This window comes from Sceloporus occidentalis, unplaced genomic scaffold, assembly GCF_023333645.1.
Source record: "Sceloporus occidentalis isolate IW3139 unplaced genomic scaffold, rSceOcc1.0.p SCAF_1, whole genome shotgun sequence".
NCBI lineage: Eukaryota > Metazoa > Chordata > Lepidosauria > Squamata > Phrynosomatidae > Sceloporus > Sceloporus occidentalis.
Genome location: NW_028316981.1, coordinates 66,592,975 through 66,617,406, shown reverse-complemented (window position 1 = coordinate 66,617,406; position 24,432 = coordinate 66,592,975). Strand labels below are relative to the sequence as shown.

Genomic DNA, 24,432 nt, shown 5'->3' with positions numbered 1-24,432 from the left:
ATTAAATATCTTTTCATAAACTTCCTCACAGTTGTCCTCTGTCTTTCAGTGTAAACATATATTAAAAGTATGATTTTGCTATTAATGATTATTAGGAAATTTTGTGTTAATATTCCAGAGAAGCTCATGAGATTCTTGCTATGTAAAGAATTACTGAGAATAGTCAAGGTACTCAGCCTAATTATTATCATCGTAGAGTTATATATAGAAGTTCTGCTACTAAGAATATGGGATCTTTAATACCCTAATATATTTTTCTTTCCTCTAGGTGTGGGATTAGCTGCTGCTGTCTTATCCTTCTGGCTTAATATTTACTACATTGTGATCATTTCTTGGGCGATATATTACTTGTACAACTCTTTCACTACAGTAAGTCATGTGTCCCTTCTTGTTTGATAAGCCCTCTTTTCAACTCAGTTTGATTAACTGAAATAATATTTGAAATGTTGAATTTTTAAATCCAGGTATTATATTTGTGCCTGATTTCATCTGAATTTACTATACGAACTGGTCTACCTCATTGTTTACCATGACTATCAGCTACAGCCAAGTTGATGTTAATCAACATATTCCATATATCAGCCTGGTAAATTTCTTTGCACCCTGCCAAAAAATGAAAAGAAAAAAAATCTGTGGGTACTGGAATAGAAATGTAGTATTTGGACATAACGAACTTTGTGATGGGGAACTTCTGATTAAAAACAAAATCTGTGTAATTATTTTTTTTAAAAAAACACCACACAATTTTATATTGTATTGAACCTGTGGCAGTGAAATCTTGCTGCCAACAGTACCATGCAAGTCAACTGTACTAAAAAGGAGGAGAGAACAAGCCACAGAAAAGGAGATAAAGAGAGAGAGGGAGAGAGAGGTTAATGGAGAAAAATATATGAGGGATGGGGAGCCACCTTGGGTTCCCTTCTGGGAGAAAGTTGGCATAGAAATGAAATATACATACATACATAGAGATTCATCCTCAAATTTGCTGGCCTGCAGAAGTTAAAGCAGGGTGGAAGTGCCTCAGCAACTTTTTGTATGTCCACTGTGAAAGTTCAGAAAGCATTTGAAGTAGCTTTAAATTCACTGAATCTAAAAGTCACATTGTTTCCTTGAGAGGCTCTGGGAATGGCTTACAATGGCTCACCTTACTGGCAGCCCTGCAGCCCCAATGCAGTGTTTTCCGAACCACGGAGAAGGGGCAAAATGCTGCTTCTCCATTTCCCAGAAAAGGGGTGTCCTTGGGGCTTCATGCTCCTGGACACCCCAGCCCTACAGAGGAGAAAGGGGCCACCTCAGGATCGTTCCCGTAGCCATGCGGTTGTCACGGGAACAATCCACTCTAGGAAGGAGCTGCAAAATGCAACATCGTAAGGGCTGCATCGTAGCCCTTATGACATTGTTTCTTGTCGCACACATCATCATGGTGGCCCCCGTGTGGACAGGAGGCTGCCACGATGACGGCATCCACATGTTCTAGGGTTCCAAACTGTGCGGTTGCCGCACGGTCTGGAATCCTAGAATCGGCGGTGGTACACCGCTTTGTGCCCGTCTATATTGGGCCTTACTTACACTATCATGAGGCTGATGTTGATCATTTATTATCTACTAAAACCCGTGGCACCTGACAGGGTTTTCTTAGTGGGTCATCCATTACTTCCCCTACAGGTGTCTTATAGTCTAAAACATATCACAATCAGCACCTTCTTAACAGCAGTGAAGATAGAATTACATGGGGCCTTTACAGACTGACCTGAAAGGCCGGCCTGGGGGCAAAGTCGGGGCACAGTGTCCTGACAACACATGCCCAATTCCCCCCCGCCCCAAGATGCCCTGATGCTATGCACCACTCCAGATGCTGTGTGGTGTCATGGCGCACCTCTGGCGCTGCATCCACATGATGCAGTGCTGAAGGGGCGCCATATAGCCATGCCACTATGGCTATGGCACCCTTTCAAAGGCACAAAAAGGAGCCGCTTTTTGCAACTCCTTTTTGTGCCCTCAAAAGGCCAGATCAGGGCTGCAGTGTTGAAGTTGCCGTGGCCCTGATCTGGTGCGAAAAGGGGCTGTCTGTAGAGCCCCATAGTCTCTAATTTACAGCTCTCTTGTAAGGATAATAACTCATTAAAAAAAGCCCCATTTGACTTCTAGAAATTTCATTCTAGGAAGATAGTACATATATGTATTTCAGATCCTATCTTACTCTAAAGCCTCCAGATACAGGGAAATGAAACAAGGAAAGGAATTATTTCTAAGGAAATAAATAATCTAGCTAATGATACAGTTTTCCTATCTGTCAACGGATCTGGGTATCTGGAATTTGCTAAGCTTGAAAGGGGGACATCATGGAGTTCTGGAGCAGCATGTGTATGGAAACTGCAGGTGTTTAAATTCCCAATTTTTCCTCATTTTTAGTACAGTTGGCCCATCTCATAGGTGGCCTTCCCATACATGGACTTGAGGTCACATGGATGGGAAGCCACATTTAGATTAATGTTGTGTGAGCCCATGGTGTATGTGCTATGTCGTGCACAGGAGTGCACCCCATTCATCTAAGACATGTGAAGCTATGTTCCTCTGTCTCTAGGTACTTTTATCTCTTGTTTATGGAAGGCACAAAGGCTTGTTTGTATTTATGCCAACTCTTTGTCAATGCTACGGAATTCTGGTAACTGTAGTTCTGTGACACATTGAACATTCTCTATTAGAGAGCTCTGGTACTACAACAAACTACAGTTCCCAAAATTCCCTTGCACTGAACCAGGACGGTTAAAGTGGTCTCAAGATGGATTATTTCTGCAATCTGTTTGGGCCCATAGAAACTTTTTGTGTGCACCTATCCTGCCTGGAAGTAAAATCACCTGTATCTTTGGAAGGGTGTGCATGAACAACTAGGAAAACAGAATGCCAATATAATATGGATCAAAGAGGTGGTGTAAACAAGCGAATGAGACACATCTCCCTGCCTGTGATTCTGGAGAAGTGTATGTAATCACCTTTCAGTAGCCTATACAAAAAGCCACCATAAAGCAAATTTTGCACATGCTCAAGCCCCATTTAGATGAACAGGGCTTCCCATCTGTGTGACCTCAAGTCCATGTATGGGAAGCCCACATATGGGGTGGGCTGACTATATTACACTGTTTATTTGGCAAATACCCAAGGCAATGTTAGAGAGTCACAGTCACATCAAAACAGATTGCTTGGGCCCTCCATAATTATTCAAGTGCAGATCCTTTGAATGTGTAGGGAATCATTACCTTGTGACCTTTTTACTTGCTGAACAAAATTTTAATGAAGAAATAGAAGTCAAGCAAGTATCTGGTATAATGACATTTGCTCCTTTAGCAAATTTTTTCAAATGGAGAGGACACCATGCATGAAAGAGTTAATACTAGAGTATCTCATGATAGTGCTGAAGATTCAGTAAAGTCACCAGTACACCAATACACACTGACATTAATTCTACTCCTATAAGCATTCAATCAGACATGTTATCATGTTATTATGCTGGTCTGTCAGATAATTTGTGATCCATTTGGGGGGAAAAATTTAAATGATAGCTTTATTTTGTCCTTTGCTGTAAGACACTGGGTTCTGACTGATTTCAATGATAACTTGAATCTTCTGTTTCTCTGAAGAGAAAGACTGGCAATTCAGATGCCAAGGTTTGTAGTTTTTTAAATTTTATATCTACATTAAAAATCTGGTTTTAACTTGTTCTGGTTTAAATATGTTGCTAGTCTCCTTGAGTCCCTACATTGCAGAAAAGGTGAGATATTAAATCAAACAAACAAACAAACAACATTTCGAAGAAACCTTCATTCAAAATAAGCCAGCAGGTAACTCAGTTGTTCTGCATGAGCTTTCTTAGTTTTCAGTCTACTTCCTCAGATGATGACCAAATGAAGGCTAAAAAAGCTCATGCTGCCAACTTCTTTCTTTCAGTTAATCTCAAAGGTGTTAAAAGATCTCTTTATGTGCCCAAATGTTGTGGGAGTCACAGTAGGGGAAAACTGACTATAGTGTTCTGGCAAGATGGATGAGGAAATTGACTCAATTTTACTAAGGAGATTATCACATTAAAAATGACATGACTTATCCTTGATGGGGTATAGTCACATTTTTGGTTAATATCTAGTATTATCACATTCAGATCACTGCCGCTGAGCAACTGCAACCCACATGTCTCCTGGGTCCCAGCACACTTATCTGGCTGCATTTCAAAAATGGGAAGCTCTCATTTTTGAAAAGCGGCTGTATAATGAGTAAAAATGTATATTATCTTAGGCAGCAACACCTGCAGGAGAAAGATAATATAATGTATATTGTACCCTGTCTGGGATATAGAAAGAAAAAAGATATCTAGATGCTATTAAACAGTTAAAAAGTGAATCACTATAAAGGATGTACACTACAAGAACATAGCTGTATATTCAAATTGGATTTCAGGCTGAGAGTAAACTTTATATCACGAGCCTGAATATACAGTCCACCCTTGCCTTACGTGGGGGATCCGTTCTGGAACACACACACACACCAGTGTAAGGCAAAAAGCATGTATGCTTGAGCCCCATTAGATATAATAGGGCTCGTGCATGCTGCATGGCCATGTGTGTGCGTCGTAGGTGCACGTGCAATTCTCCCATTTCCCTGGTGGCTTCCACGTAAGCTGGAAGCTGCCTATAATGAGTTCGCATATGGCACAGGCTCACTGTAGTCTAATAAAGTAGCAATTTTGTCAAAGGGATAGTCTTTTACAAACATTACTTAATTTTTAAACTGGAAATTACAAAGAATTCCAGAATATTGTGATGAGGATATGGCATGCTTGCATTAGTGAATTAAACGTGTTTTATCTATAAATGTTTACCTTTTGGAAGGTTCCCACTTGACCTCTTCTTGTATGGTACTATGAAGTACCAAATAGTAACTAGCAAACTGGGACAGTTTGGCTTCTGCTTCATAATACAGGCGCTGTTGGGAGGCTACTGTTTACTACAAGAAATACTACACATAGTGAACCTCATGGTCACATATTTTGTCTTCATGATGAGATGAGGAAGAAGACTTTAAGAGGGGAATGAAGTGGACTTATGTGCCTGATTGAAGAATGATATTAGAACTGCTTTTATAAACTGTTTGTGGTCATGATTTTGGTTGAGACTAGATGTTGAATTGAGGTCACAATAGAAGCTAGAATTCAGCTTCTGCAAAGACTAATGTCAGAGTGAGCAATTCGTATATAAGATTGTTTTGAGAACACTGTGCTTCTTGATAAGGTTGAACATCTCAAAGAGAACAGTTTGAGGTTTCTTTTTTACAAACAATGTCACAATGAACTAGAACAATTTCTGCTATTTCAAAATGCACAGACATGTTCGTCTAACGCCATAGAATGTATGTATTAACGGAGATGATTTGCAATCAGGGGTAAGAGTTTGGGGGCCTGGTTTTTGTGTATTGTGCTTGTCTATAAAACCTGCTGTAAAGAATGTTCATGGTCTCTCTTGCACCTTTCGATGCAGGAGTGTCCCAGCCGTAATAAAACTGTACCTTCTGTGACAGTGCGTCAGCTTGGTTGTTTATCCCAGCCAGTGGTTTCTGCTACAACACATGCCAAAAGGCCCTTGCTCCTCCTAACCATGGCATTCTCCTGTCTGCAATGCAAGCTATTAGCCTCTAGCTGGGATGCTGATCCAGCAGTCCCAGACCAATCTTGACCCAACAGGGCCTTAAACTGGTCTAAAAAGATTGGCTGTTTGTAATGGAGTTTCCTGGATATCCAGGCAGATCAGATAGATCAGCACGCCCTTTACCTACCACAGCTGTGTATCTGCTCCAAAAGTCTCCACCATGGCCTCTGACACTGGCTACATGTGGGTGTAGCCAGACACCCTGTTTCCATCCTTACGTGCTGTGGCAGATGCCTTTGAAGCAGATGTAATGGCTGCAACAGGTAAGGGGTACTCTGTAATGGAGCCACATGATGATGTGGGGGCAGCTGGGTGTGCATATGAGCACCCACCCATTGCTGTGCCAGGCCAGGGACTGACCTGGGTGGAAATCTTGGGCATAATACCACAGTGTTGGCCTGTGGTATCCTGACCTACTGTTTAGGCCCCCGGAGAGGTCAGATTTCTGCCCTCCTTCCTATCCTTTCTTAGGCCCAGTACAGATCGCCAGTTTGCAGTGGCCAGGGGCTAATTCTAGGGTCCTGGAGTGCACAGCATCTGCACACTCTGGAACCCTAACACATGACGGTGGTGCCATCTTTAGGCACCGCCGTCCACATGACGCATGTATCGATGATGTCACGTGCATGCTGCATCCAAACAGCGCAGCATGTGCGTGACATCACCGCAGCATCCCAGAACACTTACAGCGCCTTTGCGGCATCGCCGGAAAGAGCTCCTTTTCAGAGCTCCTTTTTGCTGCGGATCGTTGCTGCAGCTGTGCGGTTGGCACGGCAATGATCTGGAAAAGAAAGGGGCAGCCTTGGGCTGCCCTTTTCTTCCAGTATGTACCGGGCCATAGGCTGCATCTGTACTGCAGAAATAATGCAGTTTGACATGACTTTGCCATGGCAAAATGCTGTGGAATCCTGGGGTTTATAGTTTCATGAGACATTTAGTCTTCTCTGTGAGCGAGCATTGGTGGTACAACCACAACACTGAGCTATAGCAGTTAAAGCAGTGTCAAATTGCATTATTTCTGCAGTGCAAATGTAGCCATAGTCAAGTGAAGATTGGAATAGATTCACTATGAGAAAAGGTTATAATATGTGTTGTTTTTAGCTTGGAAAAAGAATGAAGAAGGGCATACAAGGGAGAGCATTTTAAGATTATGGAAGACATGGAGAAGTAGCTGGGAAGATGTTTCTCCTACCCAATTTCATACAAGAACATGAGATTATACAAGGAAGCTGTATGATCAGAGATTCTGGACAAAAGGATGTACTTCACAAAGCAACATTTTATTGAACTGTGAAATTGGCTTCTATAAAATACAGTGATGTCAGACCTAGGTGGCTTTAATAAAGGAATGAACAAAAGTTGTGATCAAGAAGGTTAAATTAAAGTCTACGGAAATTCATGGATGAGAGGATTATCATGACATCAAAATATTACCTGAGTTAGTATGAATCTGAGTTAGTATGCCTCTCAAAACCAGTTGCTGGAGAAAATATGCAGAAGGAGGCTCTTGCACTCGTGTTCTGTTTATTGGCTCCCCATGGGCATCTGGACTAGCTTTTGATGTGATATGATTCAGTAGAACTCTTATTCTCTTATGATGAGACTGTAAGTGTGATGTATACATGCTCAGATAGTTTTTATCTATTTTTATGATGTATTTGTAACTGGTTTTAATTCTGTGTAAACCGCTTTGATCTTTTGGAAAAGCGGTATATAAATAAAATTTATTATTATTATTATTATTATTATTATTATTATTATTATTATTATGAAATTTGAGCCAAACAGTTTTTTGCTCACTGTTGTTGTTAACTGCCATCATGTCAACTTTGACTTATGACAATCCCATGAATGAGAGACCTGCCATAAACAGCCCTGCTCAGGTCTTGCAGAGTCAGGGCTGTGGCTTCCCTGATTGAGTGTGTCCATCTGAAATGTGGCCTTCCTCTCTTTCTATTTCCCTCCACCTTTCCTAGAATTATTCACTCTTCTAATGAGTCCTTCCTTCTCATGTGTAAATTTACAGTGCTGTGTAAATTTACAGCGCTTTATAAATAAAGGTTAATAATAATAATAATAATAATAATAATAATGATATGGCCAATTTAGACATCGGGACTTCCAGGCAGAGTTCAGACTTGATCTATTCTAGAACCCATTTGTTTGTCTTTTGGGTCATGCATAGTATCCTTATCACTCTTCTGCAGCACCATATCTCAGATGAATTTGTGTTCTTTCTATCTGCTTTCTTCATATCCATCTTTCACAACCATACACAGAAATGGAAAATATGATGGTACGGACAAGCTTAACTTTAATATTCAATTATTTGTCTTGACACTTGAGGAACTTGTCTAGTTCCTTCATAGCTGCCCTTCCAAGTCCTAGTCATGTTCTGTTTTCTTGACTGCAATCTCTATTTTGACTAATGACTGAGCCAAGAGATGGCTTGTACCCATGTGAATTACCTTTTTATTGTTATGTTTACTAATTTTGTATTTCTTTTCTTAAAAACTAATCATGTCTGGACATTGCACAATAATGCAACTCTGTGCTAGAATACCTATCTACTAGTACTTGCCAAAAATGATTTGTTTTTATTTTAAAACACACAAATGTTCACACTCCTTGCCTCTTAAAATATCATTTTAAGCCACTGTATCCTGAACATCTGATAGGCAGATAAAAGCCCTGGAGAGAAGGTATTGATGAGGAGAGATCTCAGTCTCTTCTACCCACATAGACTATTTGGAATTTTTATTGCACATCTGCTGTATATGTGATGCAAGATCACCCAAGTGTATCTTGTCTATTTAAAATTGTGAGCATGGATTCATCTTACACAAAAAAAAGAGCATAAATCCTGTAAGAGCAAGTATTCCCTGCCATCAGAGAACCCCTCTGGTTCTGCATTGTCTCCTCTGAGCATCAATAGTTCTGTTGTTTCTGTGTGTCAGGACAGAATGATACAGTGATGATTGATTCAGCTGTACCTGTTACAATTTCCTGACCACTGCAGAGACTGGTTAGAAGGAAGCAAATCAAGTCTACAGTAGTAAATAAGTCACAGGTGTTACAGCTAGTCTTCTTTATTAGTGAGTACTTTGCTCTCCCAGGAATCTTAAATCTTTTAATTAATAGCTTGAAATACACTTATCATTTTCCTAAGTGCACACTAATGTCCTGCAGTACACAGTTTCTGAATTATTTATTTATCTATATCTTCATTTTGTTTCCTAAAACTCACTTCTGGTTGTCTATTGAGAAGATTCATCTGACCAACCAAGCAAAAATTGGCTTCCATTTTTACCAATTATAGCTTGGAATGATGCACGTATATAGTTGTGCATTAAAATTATGCATTAATCTGTTCTTGAACATAAGTTTTTACTGCCCTGGGAGGCAATGGTACAAAATGAATTTCATTCTGTTCACACTATAGGTGAATGATATAAATAACATCTCGAATCAGTTAGCAATTCTTCTTCATAAAAACCTGAGAGATTATATTAATATTCCCATTTTTACAGATACGGAACAGAGGCTGTGGTTTAATGACATGCTCAAGGCCACCTGGTGAATCTATTGACTGAGTTGGAATTTGATACCTCTAGTAATGGGGCCATTGCTAGACAATGCTTAACACAACAATATAGTCTTCATGTACACAGGAATCCAAGTATATTTTGTTTCTATTATTATGCTATGTTTTCAAATAACAGAAGAAAAGGATGTAACACAGGCATTGTTTAGCCTCTTGGAGAATAAGAGTTGAGTATCAACAGACAACAGAGCCTAATAGGAACTGTATTGTTTCCTTGACCACTTGAAGTTCATGGGGTTTCTTTTTTTCTAGCAAGTAGAATAACAATTTAATTCAAGGGGATGTGGTGGCTCAGCACATAAGACGCTGACTCTGACAACTGCAAGTTTAGTAGGCTGGCAGTTCAAGGCCCAAGTTCCATGTGATGGAGTGAGATCCGGTTTTGCCAACCTAGTAGTTTGAAAACATGTAAAAGTGCAAATAGATAAATAGGTTCCACTTTGGTGGGAAGGTAACACATTCTGTTCAGTTATGTTGGCCACATGATCACAAAGTTGTCTTTGACAATGCTGGCTCTATGGCTTAGTAACAGAGATGAGCACCAGCCCCTACTCTCAGACACGACTTGACAACCCTGTCAGAGGTGAAAACTTTACTTTTATCTTTACCTTTAGAATAACAATAATAGAATATTTATGATTTTGACCCATAAAACAGAGAATAAGGACTGGCATAAGACATGATTTGAATTAGTAGAGTTAAGTCAAATATTCAAACAACAGTCTTTCCTCTGCACACACAAGCCTGTGGCTATATCCACACTGCTCCAGTTTGACACCTTTTTAACTGTCAAGGCTAAATGTTGTGGCATTCTGGGGATTGTAGTTTGTTGTGCCACCAGAGCTCTCTGACAGAGAAGACTAAATGTCTCACAAACACTAGAAATCCCAGAATTCCATAGCACTGAGTAATGGCAGCTAGAGTGGTGTCAAAATGGATTATTTCTATGGTGTGGATGCAGCCTCATTTGCTTTTAGGGCATGTCCATAGTTCAAAAGAAAGTATTGACTAATGTAGAGACACAGCATGATGTAGTGGTTTGAATGTTGGCCTAGGACTCAGAGACCAGGGTTCAAAACCCTGCTCAGCTATCAAAACCCACTGGGTGAACTTGGGCAAGTTACATTCTCTTAGCATCGGAGGAAGGCAAAGGAAAAAATTCTGCAAAGAAAACCCCATGATAGTGTTGTTTTAGGGTTGCCAAAAGTCAGAAATGACTTGAAGGCACACAACAACCCCAACAACAATTGACTAATGTCCCTAATAAGATGTCTTTCTAGAAGCCAGTATGACTAAACTGAGGCTGTCATACTTTCAACATATCATGAGACAATGTGCCTCATTGGAAAAGCCGCTCCTAGACTCTGGAATGACCTGCTGGACAAGATCCGTCAGAGTACCACCTTGGAAACCTTCAAGAAGGCTATTAAGACGGATCTCTTCCGGCAGGCCTTTGCAGACTAGAACATCCTTTCTGACCTGCCCCCCCCCCCCCCCGGCCCGGTCTTCCTTCATCTTCCATCTTTTATCCTTTACCCTACCCTGCACCTGAATTTTTTTAAATCTCATTTTAGTGTATTTGTATATTAATGTTTTAAATTTTTCTTTCTTGGTTTAATCTCTTTTTAGGACTCGATTGTGTTTTTATGCTGGGAGAAGGGTTGGGAATTTTGGAATTTTTAATGCATTTCTCTTTTAATTGTATGTTATTTTACTGCTGTAATCCGCTTGGATTCCCTGAGATTAAGTGGAATATTTATTATTATTATTATTATTATTATTATTATTATTATTATTATTATTATGCTTGGTAAAGTGGAAGGCAGTAAGAAAAGAGGAAGACCACACTACAATCATGGAATCCTCAGCCCTGAGCTTGCAAGAGCTGAGCAGGGCTATTGATGATAGGGTATTTTGGAGGTCTCTCATTCACAAGGTCATCATAACTCACAGTCAACTTGATGACAAATAACAGCAAACCATGTAGAGTAGTTGGATCCTTTTTAGGGAAAGGGGAAATTGAACTGCATAATTAAATGTAGCACATAAGTTTGCCCCAGTTGTATGAGCATTTAAACAATGCTCAAATAACTTTCTGAGTGTAAAAAGTAATCCTGAAATACTGGAAACACATTACTGAATATATTGAAAAACTGAAAACAAAATAATACCCACATAAATTATCATTCTAATATACCTTTGGTTATTTTGGTGTATAAAAATGCTATATTATTCTTCTCTCCCTCATCCCCATCCCTGCCTTTTTAATTAGAATCTTCCATGGAGACACTGTGATAACCCCTGGAACACGGACCACTGTTTCTCCAATTACAGTATGTCAAATACTACCAACATGACAAGTGCAGTTTTGGAATTCTGGGAGTAAGCCTCAAAGATTTTCCCCCTCATTTTTGAAACATGTACATTTAATTTCTTATACTATGATTAAAAAAAAACCAGGTAAATTAGAGAATGTTTTGCTTTTTCTCTTTGTTTTCAGACGTAATATGCACCAAATGACTGATGGATTGGAAAAACCAGGCCAGATCCGTTGGCCATTAGCAATTACTCTAGCAATTGCCTGGGTTTTAGTGTATTTCTGCATCTGGAAAGGAGTCGGCTGGACAGGAAAGGTAAGAATATCTTTAACAAACCCACACATTGCAACCTCAATCAGCACAGTATTTTTTTTAAAAATGCCTTCATCAGAGTCTTGTTGATATATTGTAGATACACACACACACACACACACACACACACACACACTACAACCATTAGTTGTGTTATTTATCCTTTGGATACATCTGTCATTAAATTTAAATTAATTGCTGGCATCCTGGTAGTAACATGTGCAGGTATAGGTTGTGCTATATCTGTGAGATCATTTTTGAGACCATTATACATGCAATACCATGTTAAAGTATGCTGAGTAGTGTATGAGTGCATTGCACATTGGTCTATGTAAGTTGTGCTGTTTTGGTATTCAGCATAAGGGTTGTATGACAGACGGATATTTATGCTATACTGAAACAATCTATGATTTTGACCTGTGTTTCCATTCTTTTATTTGTTTTACAAATCTAACTTTTAATTAAGTAAGCATTGCTATGATTTTAGGCATATACAGAGAGGATAGAAATAAGAACTGTGCACCTAACATACAGGAAGAAAGAGATGAATGCCTTCATGTTCCTGACTTGACAACAACCGACTGGATTTATTAGCCATTGTATTCCTTAAGCTTCATACTAAAATGACTCAGATAATGACAATGGTCACTGTTTCCAATACTAATCATCTCATTCTTTGTATTAGGTGGTATATTTCTCTGCCACATATCCATATATCATGTTGCTTATCTTGTTCTTCCGTGGAGTGACATTACCTGGAGCAAAAGAAGGCATTTTATTCTATATAACTCCTAAGTTTGAGAAGCTATCAGATTCTGAGGTAAACATTCATGTTTTGTAATTTACATAGAATTGTATTACTCTTATTTTTATGAATTCTTATTTCCTACCAATATCGTCACATTTGAAATTATTTATAAGACATAAATCAAAAGCTTACAGACATGTATTTATCCTTGACTATTAGGTTTGGCTAGATGCTGCTACACAGATCTTTTTCTCCTATGGTTTGGGTCTGGGCTCATTGATTGCTCTTGGAAGTTACAATCCTTTCAACAACAATGTTTACAGGTAATACAATTCACATTCTCTACAGCCTAGACACTAAAAATCAAGGGTAAGAATCATGTGGCCTTCCAGATATGGTTTGCCTACACCTCCCAGCAGCCCAAAACAGCATAGTCAGTGGTAAGGAATGTTGGGAGCCACATCCTACAACTTCTGGAGACCAGTCCTGCTATTTATGTTTTTTTTTTAAAAAGAAAATCAACTCACAGGATGGAGAAGTCAGAATGGAATAATCCTCTCCTGTTATGTCCAGAACACAAGAAACTACTCAAGGTTGCTCCATGTTAAAGTAAGAACGGAAGCAAAAACTGTAATATTTGAGGAGAGAGCCAATTTTTAGATATGATATAGACTAGAAATCATTATTCCATCAAATCAAATTTGTTTTTTCTAATGACTAACACTCTGAAAACACAGGTCAACCTAAATATAAGGTACTGGTTTCTGCACCCTCAACAAACTTCCAGATACTTAGATTCTATACATAAATTAAATGAAAAAGGAATTTACCCCTTCTCCCAAAACCCCAGCATTCAGTTGGCTCCAAGACCTATAGAATATTGAAGGTGCCCATTTGTAGGCAACGGAATATTGTGAGCCCTTAAATTGATCTGCATAAGCCATGAATCTTTTACAGTTTAATTGGGGAGGACATGAGGATCACATGGACTCACTGGACATGATGAGGTTTTTAAAAATTCCCCTCACAGCTCTACTATATGAAGAGATCTCAGGAAGAAGGAAAGAAAAAATAGTACTTTTCCTGCTTTTCACTTTCCACCAGGGGCAGCTGGTGTCTTCCATACCAATGGGATGGTGAATCCTCTCTGTATTTTAGTCTGAAATTAGGAGGAGATACCAAAGCTATTAGGTGGATATTGTTCAGAACTTTGGACAGAGCTTTTCAGACTAAAACCCAGAATGGATTAACTGCTGTACTGACATGTAAGCCTCTGGCTGCCAATGCTTTCCACAGTCCAACCCTCCTCTGTCTCACATCCCTCATTCTATCTCCTGTCTGGCTATATGGTAGTACAGTATTCCAGATGAGTGTCTCAGCCTTTACCCCAGCAAAACCTGGTTTCAGGTGAGCAAGAGTAAAGTTGCACCATATATCCCCCTGAATCCTGTCCCTTCTTTTGATGAATTATGACCTAGCAGTGGCCTTGGGTCAGAGCAGGGATGCACCTCTTCCCATCACTGCCAGGTGAAGTGTCCTACCTCTGCCTTGACCATGTAAACAGCCCTACAGATCTTATGGGAACCCAGATCAGGAACACTTTTCAGTTGATGGTGATTCACGTCAATGTTTTGCTGCACGACCATACTTGAAATATCAGAAGAACAAGCTCCATTCTGGTTCTTCAAATTCAGCATGCCTAAGAGAGGAAGGATTCCTGTAGAGATACTAATGCTAACAGAGGCTCATTCATCCACCTGTATAATTGTGATACATGAAGGGAATAGTCTATATTCACTTGTAGCATCTTACATACCAAGAGTAGTAAGAAACTGACCAAGGAATAGTTTATATTTCAAGAGACAAACTAACTATACATTAAGTGTACTGACTTGTTGTTGCTGTTGTTATTGTTGTTTATAAAAACAGTTAGCTCTGTCTGTATTCTAATGTTATAAGCCTTAAATAATCTGTCCTGCCAGTGCAGTATAAGCAAAACTCCAGATTCCATGCATTGTCACTATCCATCTCTCTCTCCTTCTCTTTTCCCTCAGGGATTCTATCATAGTATGCTGCATAAACTCTTGCACGAGCATGTTTGCTGGTTTTGTGATATTCTCCATTGTAGGATTTATGGCTCATGTCACCAAACGTCCTATTGACGATGTTGCAAAATCAGGTGTAGTACTTCTTTAACATTTTCAGTGCATTCTTGTTTCAGCAGGTAGTTATTAGAGCCAGAAACACTTTCTAAACAATGCTACTCTCATGTAATATTTTGCTGTTCTGCTGTTCTGCTGTCCAGCCATTTGAAAATGAAATGGCCCAGTGTTTTTAACTATGAAAGCCAAAGAGAACAAAGAGGTTACCATTCCCTCAATTATAGCAGACTTGTTCACATCAGCAGCAATTGGTCTGAATGTCTTTAGGAAGTCTTTGACCTTGACATTGATATTAACTCTACCGTTGTCCCCAAGATCTCTAGTCTCTATCTGTCTACCTTTCTTTTCTTTCTGAACTACTTTGCTAGTAGAAGAAGGAGAGAGGCTAGCTGAAAGTTGACATGAAGAAAATAATCAGTAAAGAACTGGGAATTTCCTTCCCTAGCACCTGTCTAGGAAAATAGGACTGTTTTCACCTGCACAAGGGAGTTGCAATACATATTTGTATGCCTAGCAAAAAACAACAACACTAGCTCACATTAAGGGGAGACTGGTGTCTATTATAATACAGACATCAGGAAACTAAGTGTCTGAATGGAACAAATGTGGTCACACAAAAAATATGGAACCTGTGGCCTTGTTAGCATGTTGAAACAAAACTAAATGACAATGAGGGATTTGTGGGGGAAAGGACAGTTTCTTTAATGTCTAAGATGGTCAGTTAGAGTAAATTCAATTCAAGTGGAATCAAGAAGTGTGAAGGAGTCAGAGTTAAAAGGCAGTGAATGGAGGCAAGAATTAGTGAAAGGGAGAAAGCAAGAGGAAACAGGAAGGAAGGGAGTAGCAAAACAAGTACACATAAACATGCATGTCTGATTAAAGAATAATGCTGATAAATTTAATGTAATGGATACATATAAGGCCTGCAAAATGGAGAGTCATAAAAACATTTTCATATGTATGCTGGTTTTATAGGAACTTGGTGTTCTAAATCCAAAAATGACCACAGATTTGCTCTATCTCATACAATTTTTTGCAACTTGCTTTGACATTTTCATGTTGTAATCTGTGACTGAATAAAATTCCTGTTGAAAAGTTGCCACACGAAACATATTTTGTGGCTAGTTCTGAATATATTCATTTACAAAAATTAAAAAACTTGACTGTGTACATCTGAGCTTCCACATTTACAGCTCTGACATTTGAGGCTTTGATTAGTCATGGATTTGATTTATACGTTCTCTCTAGGTCCTCTGGCACAACCCTGCCAGAGGTTGACCATAGAGTAACACTGGAGGACCTAAGGGTTCCTGGAGATAACACTTCTCTAGGCATTTGTAGGCCCTCCAGTGCAATTTTGTGGGAACTTCTTCCAGATATTGGTCATAAAGTTGTGCTAGAGGACCTAGGGATTCCTAGAGATATGTTCTCACAGATAAAAAAGGTGGTGTTTTTTTAGTTGTAGTTTTTTTCACTTTCATGGAGGTCCTGCATCCCTATCCCCAGCGAATGTGGATGGCCCACCATAGTACCTTTTTCTTTTACCAGTGAAACTGCATCTGTTGCTTTTCCTTTTGAGGCCTGCTTCCTGATTTTCTTGATGTAGCATCCTGCAGTAACCTCCCATCATATTAACTTTCCACTTGCTGTAGTATCTCTTTTTCATCTTGATAGAAACATTCTCCCTGTTCCTCACTTACTGCAGCTAGATTTTCTGGGGAAATGCCCAAGTGCTCATTCAAGAAATGAATTTTTATACTCATTAAGCATTCCATACCTTTTTGATTTTTCCAGCAAGTTTTCAACGATGGATGCATAGTCATGATCCTTATTATTGCCAGAGAACATAGTAACCACACTTCTGGAGGATCCCAAAGGGTGCTCAACAATGGCTCCTTTTCATCCTAGAAGTGACTAGTGGGGTCCCACAGGACTCTGTCCTGGGTCCAGTGCTATTCAACATCTTTATTAATGACTTGGAGGACAAAATTGAGGGCATACTTATCAAATTTGCAGATCACACCAAATTAGGAGAATTAGCGAATACCCCAGAGGACAGGATCAAGATTCAAAATGACCTGAACAGACTAGAAAACTGGGCCAAAGCTAACAAAATGAAATTCAGCACGGAGAAATGTAAGGTACTGCACTTAGGGCGGAAAAATGACATGCACAGATATAGGATGGGGGACACCTGGCTGAATGAAACTACATGTAAAAGGCATGTAGGAGTCCAAGTAGACCACAAGTTGAACATGAGTCAACAGTGCGATGCGGCAGCTAACAAAGCCAATGCGATTGTAGGCTGCATCAAGAGAATTATAGCGTCTAGATCAAGGGAAGTAATAGTCAGGCCCACCTGGAATATTGTGTCCCATTCTGGGCACCACAATTCAAAAAGGACATTGAGAAACTGGAGCGTTTTGCTGCATCCACACTGCAAAAATAATCCAGGTTGACATACAATTCTGGGAACTGTAATTTTGTGAGATATTTAGCCTTCTTTGTCAGAGAGTTCTGGTGCCACAACAAACTACGGATCCCAGAATTCTATAGCATTGGGCCATGACAGTTAAAGTGATTTCAAACTGAATTATTTCTTCAGTGTGGATGCAGTTTTTATGTGAATTAGTACTACATTAAACAGTAGGTTCAGAAAGCTATCAGCACAGACCACCTCATTGTCTCTTACTGTGCAGATCCATAAAATTTGTGATCCATATGAGGAGCCAGTTGATAGTACCTTAGCACCTCCATGTATGTCCAGTGCTTGGCATTTCAAATAAAAGAATCTGCAGAATTTATACAAAAATTCTCAGAAAGACTCCTAGAGAGTCCATACTATTCAGATTATGCTGTTCAAAGCTGGTCTAACTCTGTGTAAAGCATTAGTTTGCATGAAGACAAGTTCATAGTGTTTTAACTTTACAATTTGTAAAACAATAAACTGCAAGAAAGTATAGTTTGTATATCTCCAGGAAATGCTATTAGGATTCTGTAATGCTTTTGTTTTTGACATATTTTTCTCTGCATTTCCTGTACATCAAGTCACATCTTTTACTTCTTGGAACCTAATTCTCAAATCTACTACATTATTTTTACTATTAAGGAGATCATATCATTTCATTTTGTCTTGGATTTTAGCTTACATATTTCTAACTTCTGTTGTCAATTTTGATCAGCAACTTCTTTACCTTAAAAAATATTCAACAATAATATTGAAATAAGATATACAAATTAAAATTTTAAAAAAGCAATAAAGGAAAAAAGGGAGCTATTAGCTCTTGCATTAGTCATAACATTGACAATATTTCAACTTTTTCTTCCATTCCCAGGTCCTGGGCTTGCATTTTTAGCCTATCCAGAAGCTGTGACCCAACTCCCTGTTTCTCCATTATGGGCAATACTTTTCTTCTCCATGTTGCTCATGCTGGGAATTGACAGTCAGGTAACACAGATGCGATGTTGTTGTTGTTTTTATTGTTTAAAGCACTATTACAAAACTAATAGATCAGTGACTCATTATATATTTTTGTTAACACATATGATTCCTCATTGTATAATGTCAGATCATTTATTATATATATATATATATATATATATATATATATATATATAGGCTGTTAGTACAGTCTCTGGTTCATATGTGACATTTCCATTAGTGTTTAGCAAACTAAGAAGTCTCTTCAGAAGCCAAGGCATGGCCAAATAAGTGGGTTAATTAAGAGAGTGAAAGAGCACTTAATCTTGTAGCTCATCCCCCCTCTACCATGATAAAACTTTATTCAGACATAAAACTATATTGTGATTTAATGTTATATCTGCGAGTTTTATCTTGTGCAGTCCTCTTTTCCAGTCCTTCATAGTTGGATTTATTTTTGTGTTCTTTATATTTTCAATTAACTGTGTCTTAATATTACATCAGTACCCTAAACTGTAGTTAATCTTAGCTATGGTGTATGAAAATTATCCATCTATCCAAACACAGTTTGAAGTTAGCTTCTTTCAGTAAACTATAGGTAACAGTAACTATAGTTTGTCAGTAAAAAATGGGAGCAAAAGATTATGTTCCCTTCACACCTCCAGCACATAATATCCAAGGGGATGGATATGAGCCCAACGTAATAGAATCAGCCATATTCCAGTATTACATCTGGATAATGTCTGAATAGGGACAATAACAGTAAACAGAATGAGCTAAGCTTCCATAGTAAGTGTCTTTTATTTATTTTTTTAAAAAGCATTTATTACCCTCCATCCAGTGAGTGCATGACAGTTAACATACACCTTATAAAAAAAAAAAAACGAATAACAAATAATCCAGGTCAGCCCAGACATTAAAGATACAGCCACATTTGCAGCTTTGACTTTTGTGGATTTGATTATTCCAAGAAGCTCTTGGTCCTCCAGTGCAACTCTGCCAGAAGTTGATTATAAAAGTCATGCTGGAGGACCCAGAGATTCCTAGGAAAAAACATTTCTCTATGCATTTGTTGGTCCATCAGTGTGATTCTATGGGCACCTTCCACTGGAAGTTGACCATAGAATTGCATTGGAGGATATAGAAATTCCTAGAGAGATTCTTCATGTTTAAAAAAATGTGTTTTAATTTTGGTTTTTCCATTTTCACTGGGTCCTGCACCCCTAACTCTAGCCCACTGTAATAAAATCCACAGAATACTTTTTAAAATGGAATAAAAAGGTATTTCCCTGGCCTCTAAAGGAAACAGAATAAGCACATAACAAGCTTCTTTGGAGACAAAGGTCTGGAAATGAGCCACCACAGCCACGAATATTATTTCTGTGGTCACTGCCCAGTTCCTGTCTGGTACTAGAGGCACCTGGAAGACTGGACTGTATAATAACTTGAATATATAAGCAAACTGATACCAGAGTAGATAGAACAATAAATTAGGTTAAATCTTTCCCCTCCCCTAAACCATTTGAGTTGAATAAATCAATAAATCGAGATTCAGTTCTGAACAAGTCTGGATACAGAGCAGATTCAAATAACCATAAAAACTGTGCATCTACTCTTACACAAACTGAATGCAAGAGGCAGGGGGAACTACTAATAAGAACAAATACATGGAAACAAATACATCTCTATTTTGAAGTAATAAACCTATTATGTTTATTTGGCTGTACAACTGTTAAAGTTAATGTTTCCAGGTTTTCTGTAGGGGTAGAAAGAATAGCAGAGAGAAAGAAGTAGGGATGGAAGGCGAAGTAAGATGATGGATGTAGCTGGGAGAAGCGTAGGTGGGAAGAGAAAATTGTATGCAAAAGAGAAAGAGTAGGACTGGGAAGGAGGAATAAAACAAATGTTGTCGGGAGGACTGGGAAGAGGGAGAAAGATAAAAAGGACAGGAGAGAGGGGGGGCTACAGCAGAAGAGAAAAGAAGAGTGAAGATAGATGGGAGAACAAGAGAAGGGAAAGAGAAAGAGGACATGGTGAAGAAGAAAAGAAGACATTTTGCCAAGAGGGAGGGAGGGAAGGGGCTGTAAAAGAGAAGATAAGTAGCATTCCATAATGGGACTGAGAATAAAGTTAAAGATTCTTACTTTTGTTCATTCTTCCATGAAGCTTGACACACACTTAAAAAGAAAAAGAAAAAGAAAATTAATAATTTATTTGGAGGAAATTGCTGTGAATTTAATTGGGTCAAAGATCCTTAACTGACTGTGGCTTTAGGGCTACTTTAAAGAGCTGTGAAAAGTAGCCTAATATTTTTGCACACTAGATATGTCTTAGGGCATTTGAGCTTCTTTCATTTTTTTTCTCCCCAATTGCTCCATTTGTAGTACATAATAATGTGAAATATTCCCACTCCACTGTTTCCACAAACATACCACTGAAAATTGCCTTCTGTGATGTACAGTGCTGGAATGCTTACTGTCACATTGCCAGTCTTAACATTCTTCCAAGTGGCTGCCAGAAATGTGGGTCAGTCATAATCAGATAACAAAAAAACCAACACATAGGGTAGTAATCATTCACTTCTCAGGAAGAAGCAGCTTCCAGTCATGCCAGCATGTGGAACAAAATATTTATTTGTAGATAAGAAAAAACAAAAGCTTACATGTAAACAAGCAGAAACCTCTACCTGCACACCAGTCTATGTTGTTGTTGTTGCTGCTGCTGCTGCTGCTGCTATTATTATTATATATCCGGGCTTTTTCCCAAAAGGCAGCTTACAAAGTATCAGATCAAGTGCAGATTAAAATTCATACAAAATCATAAGTAAAAACATATAAATTTTATTTTAAAATACAATTAAATGCTCTATCAAATTACAGTTATCCCTTTGTATCCACTAATACTTTATCTATGGTTTCAACAATCCACAGCTTCAAAATATTTTTAAAATGTATGATTTCCAAAAAGCAAACCTTTATTGTTCCCATTTTATATAAGAGGCACCATTTTATTACAATGGGACTTGAGCATCCATGGATTTTGTTATCCACTGGAGGGGGGGGGGGGGGGGAGAGATCCTGGAACCAAACCCCAGCAGATTCCAAGGGCCCACTGTCAAACTGTTTAGAAACCTATTAAAAGAAGATAAAAACCTCTGAAGTTATCACACTAAGAACCCATTACAATCAATTGCTAAGAGCCTGTAAGAATAGGAATTACTTGACAAAAGAAGGACCTCAAGGAGGGACGGAGGGCATTCCAAAGCCTGAGAGCAGCCACTGAGAAGGTGATAGACCCAAGAGAGGTTTCTCCTCTGGCAGGCTCATATAGGAAATAAGGCTCTTCAGACACATGGGACCTATGCTGTGTAAACTTTATCAGTCACTTTGAATTGTGCCTGGAGAAAGCCCTGCAACCAGTGGAGCTCTTGGAAGTCCCATGCTGTGACTGTAAATAACACTTCCTCCCCACACCCCCATCCTCACTGCAATCAGTCCACATGGCACAGGGCCCAATCTTCAATTCTGATGCAAATTGTCTTGCTAATGTATGACCAGTATGGCACCAAATCTGCTTTATACTATCCTTAACAGGGACTTTAAAAACTCACTTTTTTTCCAGATCTTCAAGGCTGCTGTTTACAATGCACCCCATTGTGCTTCTCACCACTGCTCACCACTTCAAGTCACTTCCTCTGAGGCTAGAACAAGGTGCCCATCCATGTGATCAGTGCTGGGCACCTTGTTTACAGCCTCAGAGAGAGTGTTGGTGGATCATCACATTGGGGTGCATGTGCAACAGCTGCCCGGCATCACTCTACAGCAGTGATTCCCAAACTCTGGTCCTCAGTTCCCAGAAGGCTCAGCCATCTTGGCTAATGGTCTAGGATTCTGGAAGCTGAAGTCCAAAACACCTTGAAAGGCCAGAGTTTGGGAATCACTGCTCTACAGGTAACAAGAAGACGTTGGAACAGCTTCTGAGTCAGAAGTCTGGCCACATTTCTTTGTACCAGCTGACGTTTCCACAGTTGCTCAAGTCTACGTAGGGACTACCAAACGCAATGATCAAACACAAATCAAGGAACACAAGAGATACTGCAGACTGAGTCAGCCAGAAAAATCAGCAGTAGCAGAACACGTTATAAGCCATCCTGGGCATAAAATGCTGTTTGAAAACACTGAAATTCTGAACCATGGCGGCAACGATCAGGTCAGAATGCATAGGGAAGCCATTGAAATCCACAAACGCCTAGTTAACTTCAACAGGAAAGAAGAAACTCTGAAAGTAAACTTGCTTGCGGTACAGAATACCAAAAAAAGGCACCGGGAGGCACCTCTCCTTGCTCCACAGCAGCGCCGCAGCAACCAAATTGTGCAGTGCTGCTGCGCAGCAAGAAAGGAGTGCGCAGAAGCGGCTCCTTTTTTGTGATGTACTTGCACTGTGCCAAAGCATCAGGGATGGTACAATGACATGCCAGCAGCGCAGCCCCGTTTGGACGCTGCACTGCTCACACGTCATCACTGCGTGCACCATCTGCATGGTGCCGTGCAGCTGCAGCGCACCCATGACGTGCTAGGGTTGCAGAGCGTGTGCACACCCTGCCCCCAAGCAACCCTAGCATGTCATGGGCGCACTGCAAAGGGCCCATCTGTACCGGGCCAAAGTTTGGTTACCAGTCCTGAAAAAAACCAAAGTCAAGACCCAGCAAGTGCAAATGAACATCACCCAGGGTCAGGGAGTTTCCCAGGAGGCAATGGGAAAATCACTAATTAAATAGACACCCCGAGGGCTTGCCATTCAGCAACAGACCAACACACAGATTAACATGTAAATCACCTCCTCTCAACCAAGGGTCATACAGTATACATACCCCAGTCACTTCCATGCCAGAATTCTCTGAAGATGCCATCCACAAATGCTGGTGAAATGTCAGGAATAAACTCTTCAAGAACACAGCCACATAACCCCAAAAATCCACAAAAAACTGTGGATGCCAGCTGTAAAAACTAAATATTTTTACTGCCAGCCTTCATGCCAGCAGATGTTCTCAGGTTTAATTATGGTTGGAACAGAGACATGTGCCTCATTATGCTGGATAAAAATAATGTTCTTCCCATTATTTCTATTTGTGACATATTTTAATATACTAATCAAGCATGTCCTAAAATACTAATCAAGCATGTACTTTAACAGGATTATAGAACTGGAATGCAAATATAACCCCTTTTATACATGAATTATAAGTGGTGGTCAACTGTCAGAGGTTAGTAGGCGGCATTGGACCCTAGGACCTGCAGCATGAGGAAAAGTTTGAAGCCTTCCCAGTTTGGAGAAGACTTAGAATAAACATGTTGCTGAACTTGATGTTATTGGTTTGGTTTATGTGTAACCTTTAATTCCACTTTCAGTTCTGTACCGTTGAAGGATTCATAACAGCTCTTGTGGATGAATTTCCAAGATTGCTGCGTAGTCGAAGAGAAATCTTCATTGCCATTGTGTGTGTTGTTTCCTATCTGATAGGACTTTCTAATATTACTCAGGTAAGACATATATTGGGTCTTATTACACCTGGTTTGTTATGGTTATATTTCCTACTCAGCAGAATTAAGCAATAATAGTTCTCTTTAACACGCTTATGATTTTTGGTGAGGTATATGGAAAAAATCAGCTTTTCCTAAACCTTTAAGTGTCAGTATCCTCTAACACAGAGATGGGATCCCTTTGAATTGACCATCCCAGCATTCCTCAGCCTTGACCATGCTGGCTTTGACTACTGGAACTTGTAGTCTAACAACATTGGGAGGTCTGAATGATTTCCACCACAGGATTTCAGATTAGCATAATATCCATAAGCATAACATCTATATTCAGCATAACATCTATACTCAAAGCCTTAGCTTTTTTGTTTGTTTGTTTAAGTTAATTTACAGTAACTAAAGATCACATCTTTAGCACCAGCTCTGAGGTGTTCTCAGTTATAAAAACCATATGTAAACCTTGGTTATTATTAACAGGTCAATGGTTTTCATAAAATTGCTGAGCTCAAAACAATATAGTTTGTATATGTGAAATGTCAGACAGTTATGTTTTATTGCATGCTCTAAAATATGTGGTATCATTTGAAGCAAATACATAAAATATGTGTTATGTTTGTACATTTCTCCTCCACCCTTA

At 39.3% G+C, this 24,432-nt stretch overlaps 1 protein-coding gene across 1 annotated transcript in view; it reads left to right on the top strand.

The window, feature by feature from the left end:
• The window catches only part of SLC6A1 (solute carrier family 6 member 1), a 72,786-nt gene that overhangs the window by 38,107 nt on the left and 10,247 nt on the right, over positions 1-24,432 (top strand). Inside the window, exons 4-11 of the mRNA XM_089523494.1 lie at positions 269-369; positions 11,570-11,679; positions 11,798-11,930; positions 12,613-12,747; positions 12,895-12,998; positions 14,730-14,854; positions 18,173-18,285; positions 23,667-23,798. Of these exons, the coding sequence (XP_089379620.1) occupies positions 269-369; positions 11,570-11,679; positions 11,798-11,930; positions 12,613-12,747; positions 12,895-12,998; positions 14,730-14,854; positions 18,173-18,285; positions 23,667-23,798 (953 nt within the window). The remainder of the gene's footprint in view (positions 1-268; positions 370-11,569; positions 11,680-11,797; positions 11,931-12,612; positions 12,748-12,894; positions 12,999-14,729; positions 14,855-18,172; positions 18,286-23,666; positions 23,799-24,432) is intronic.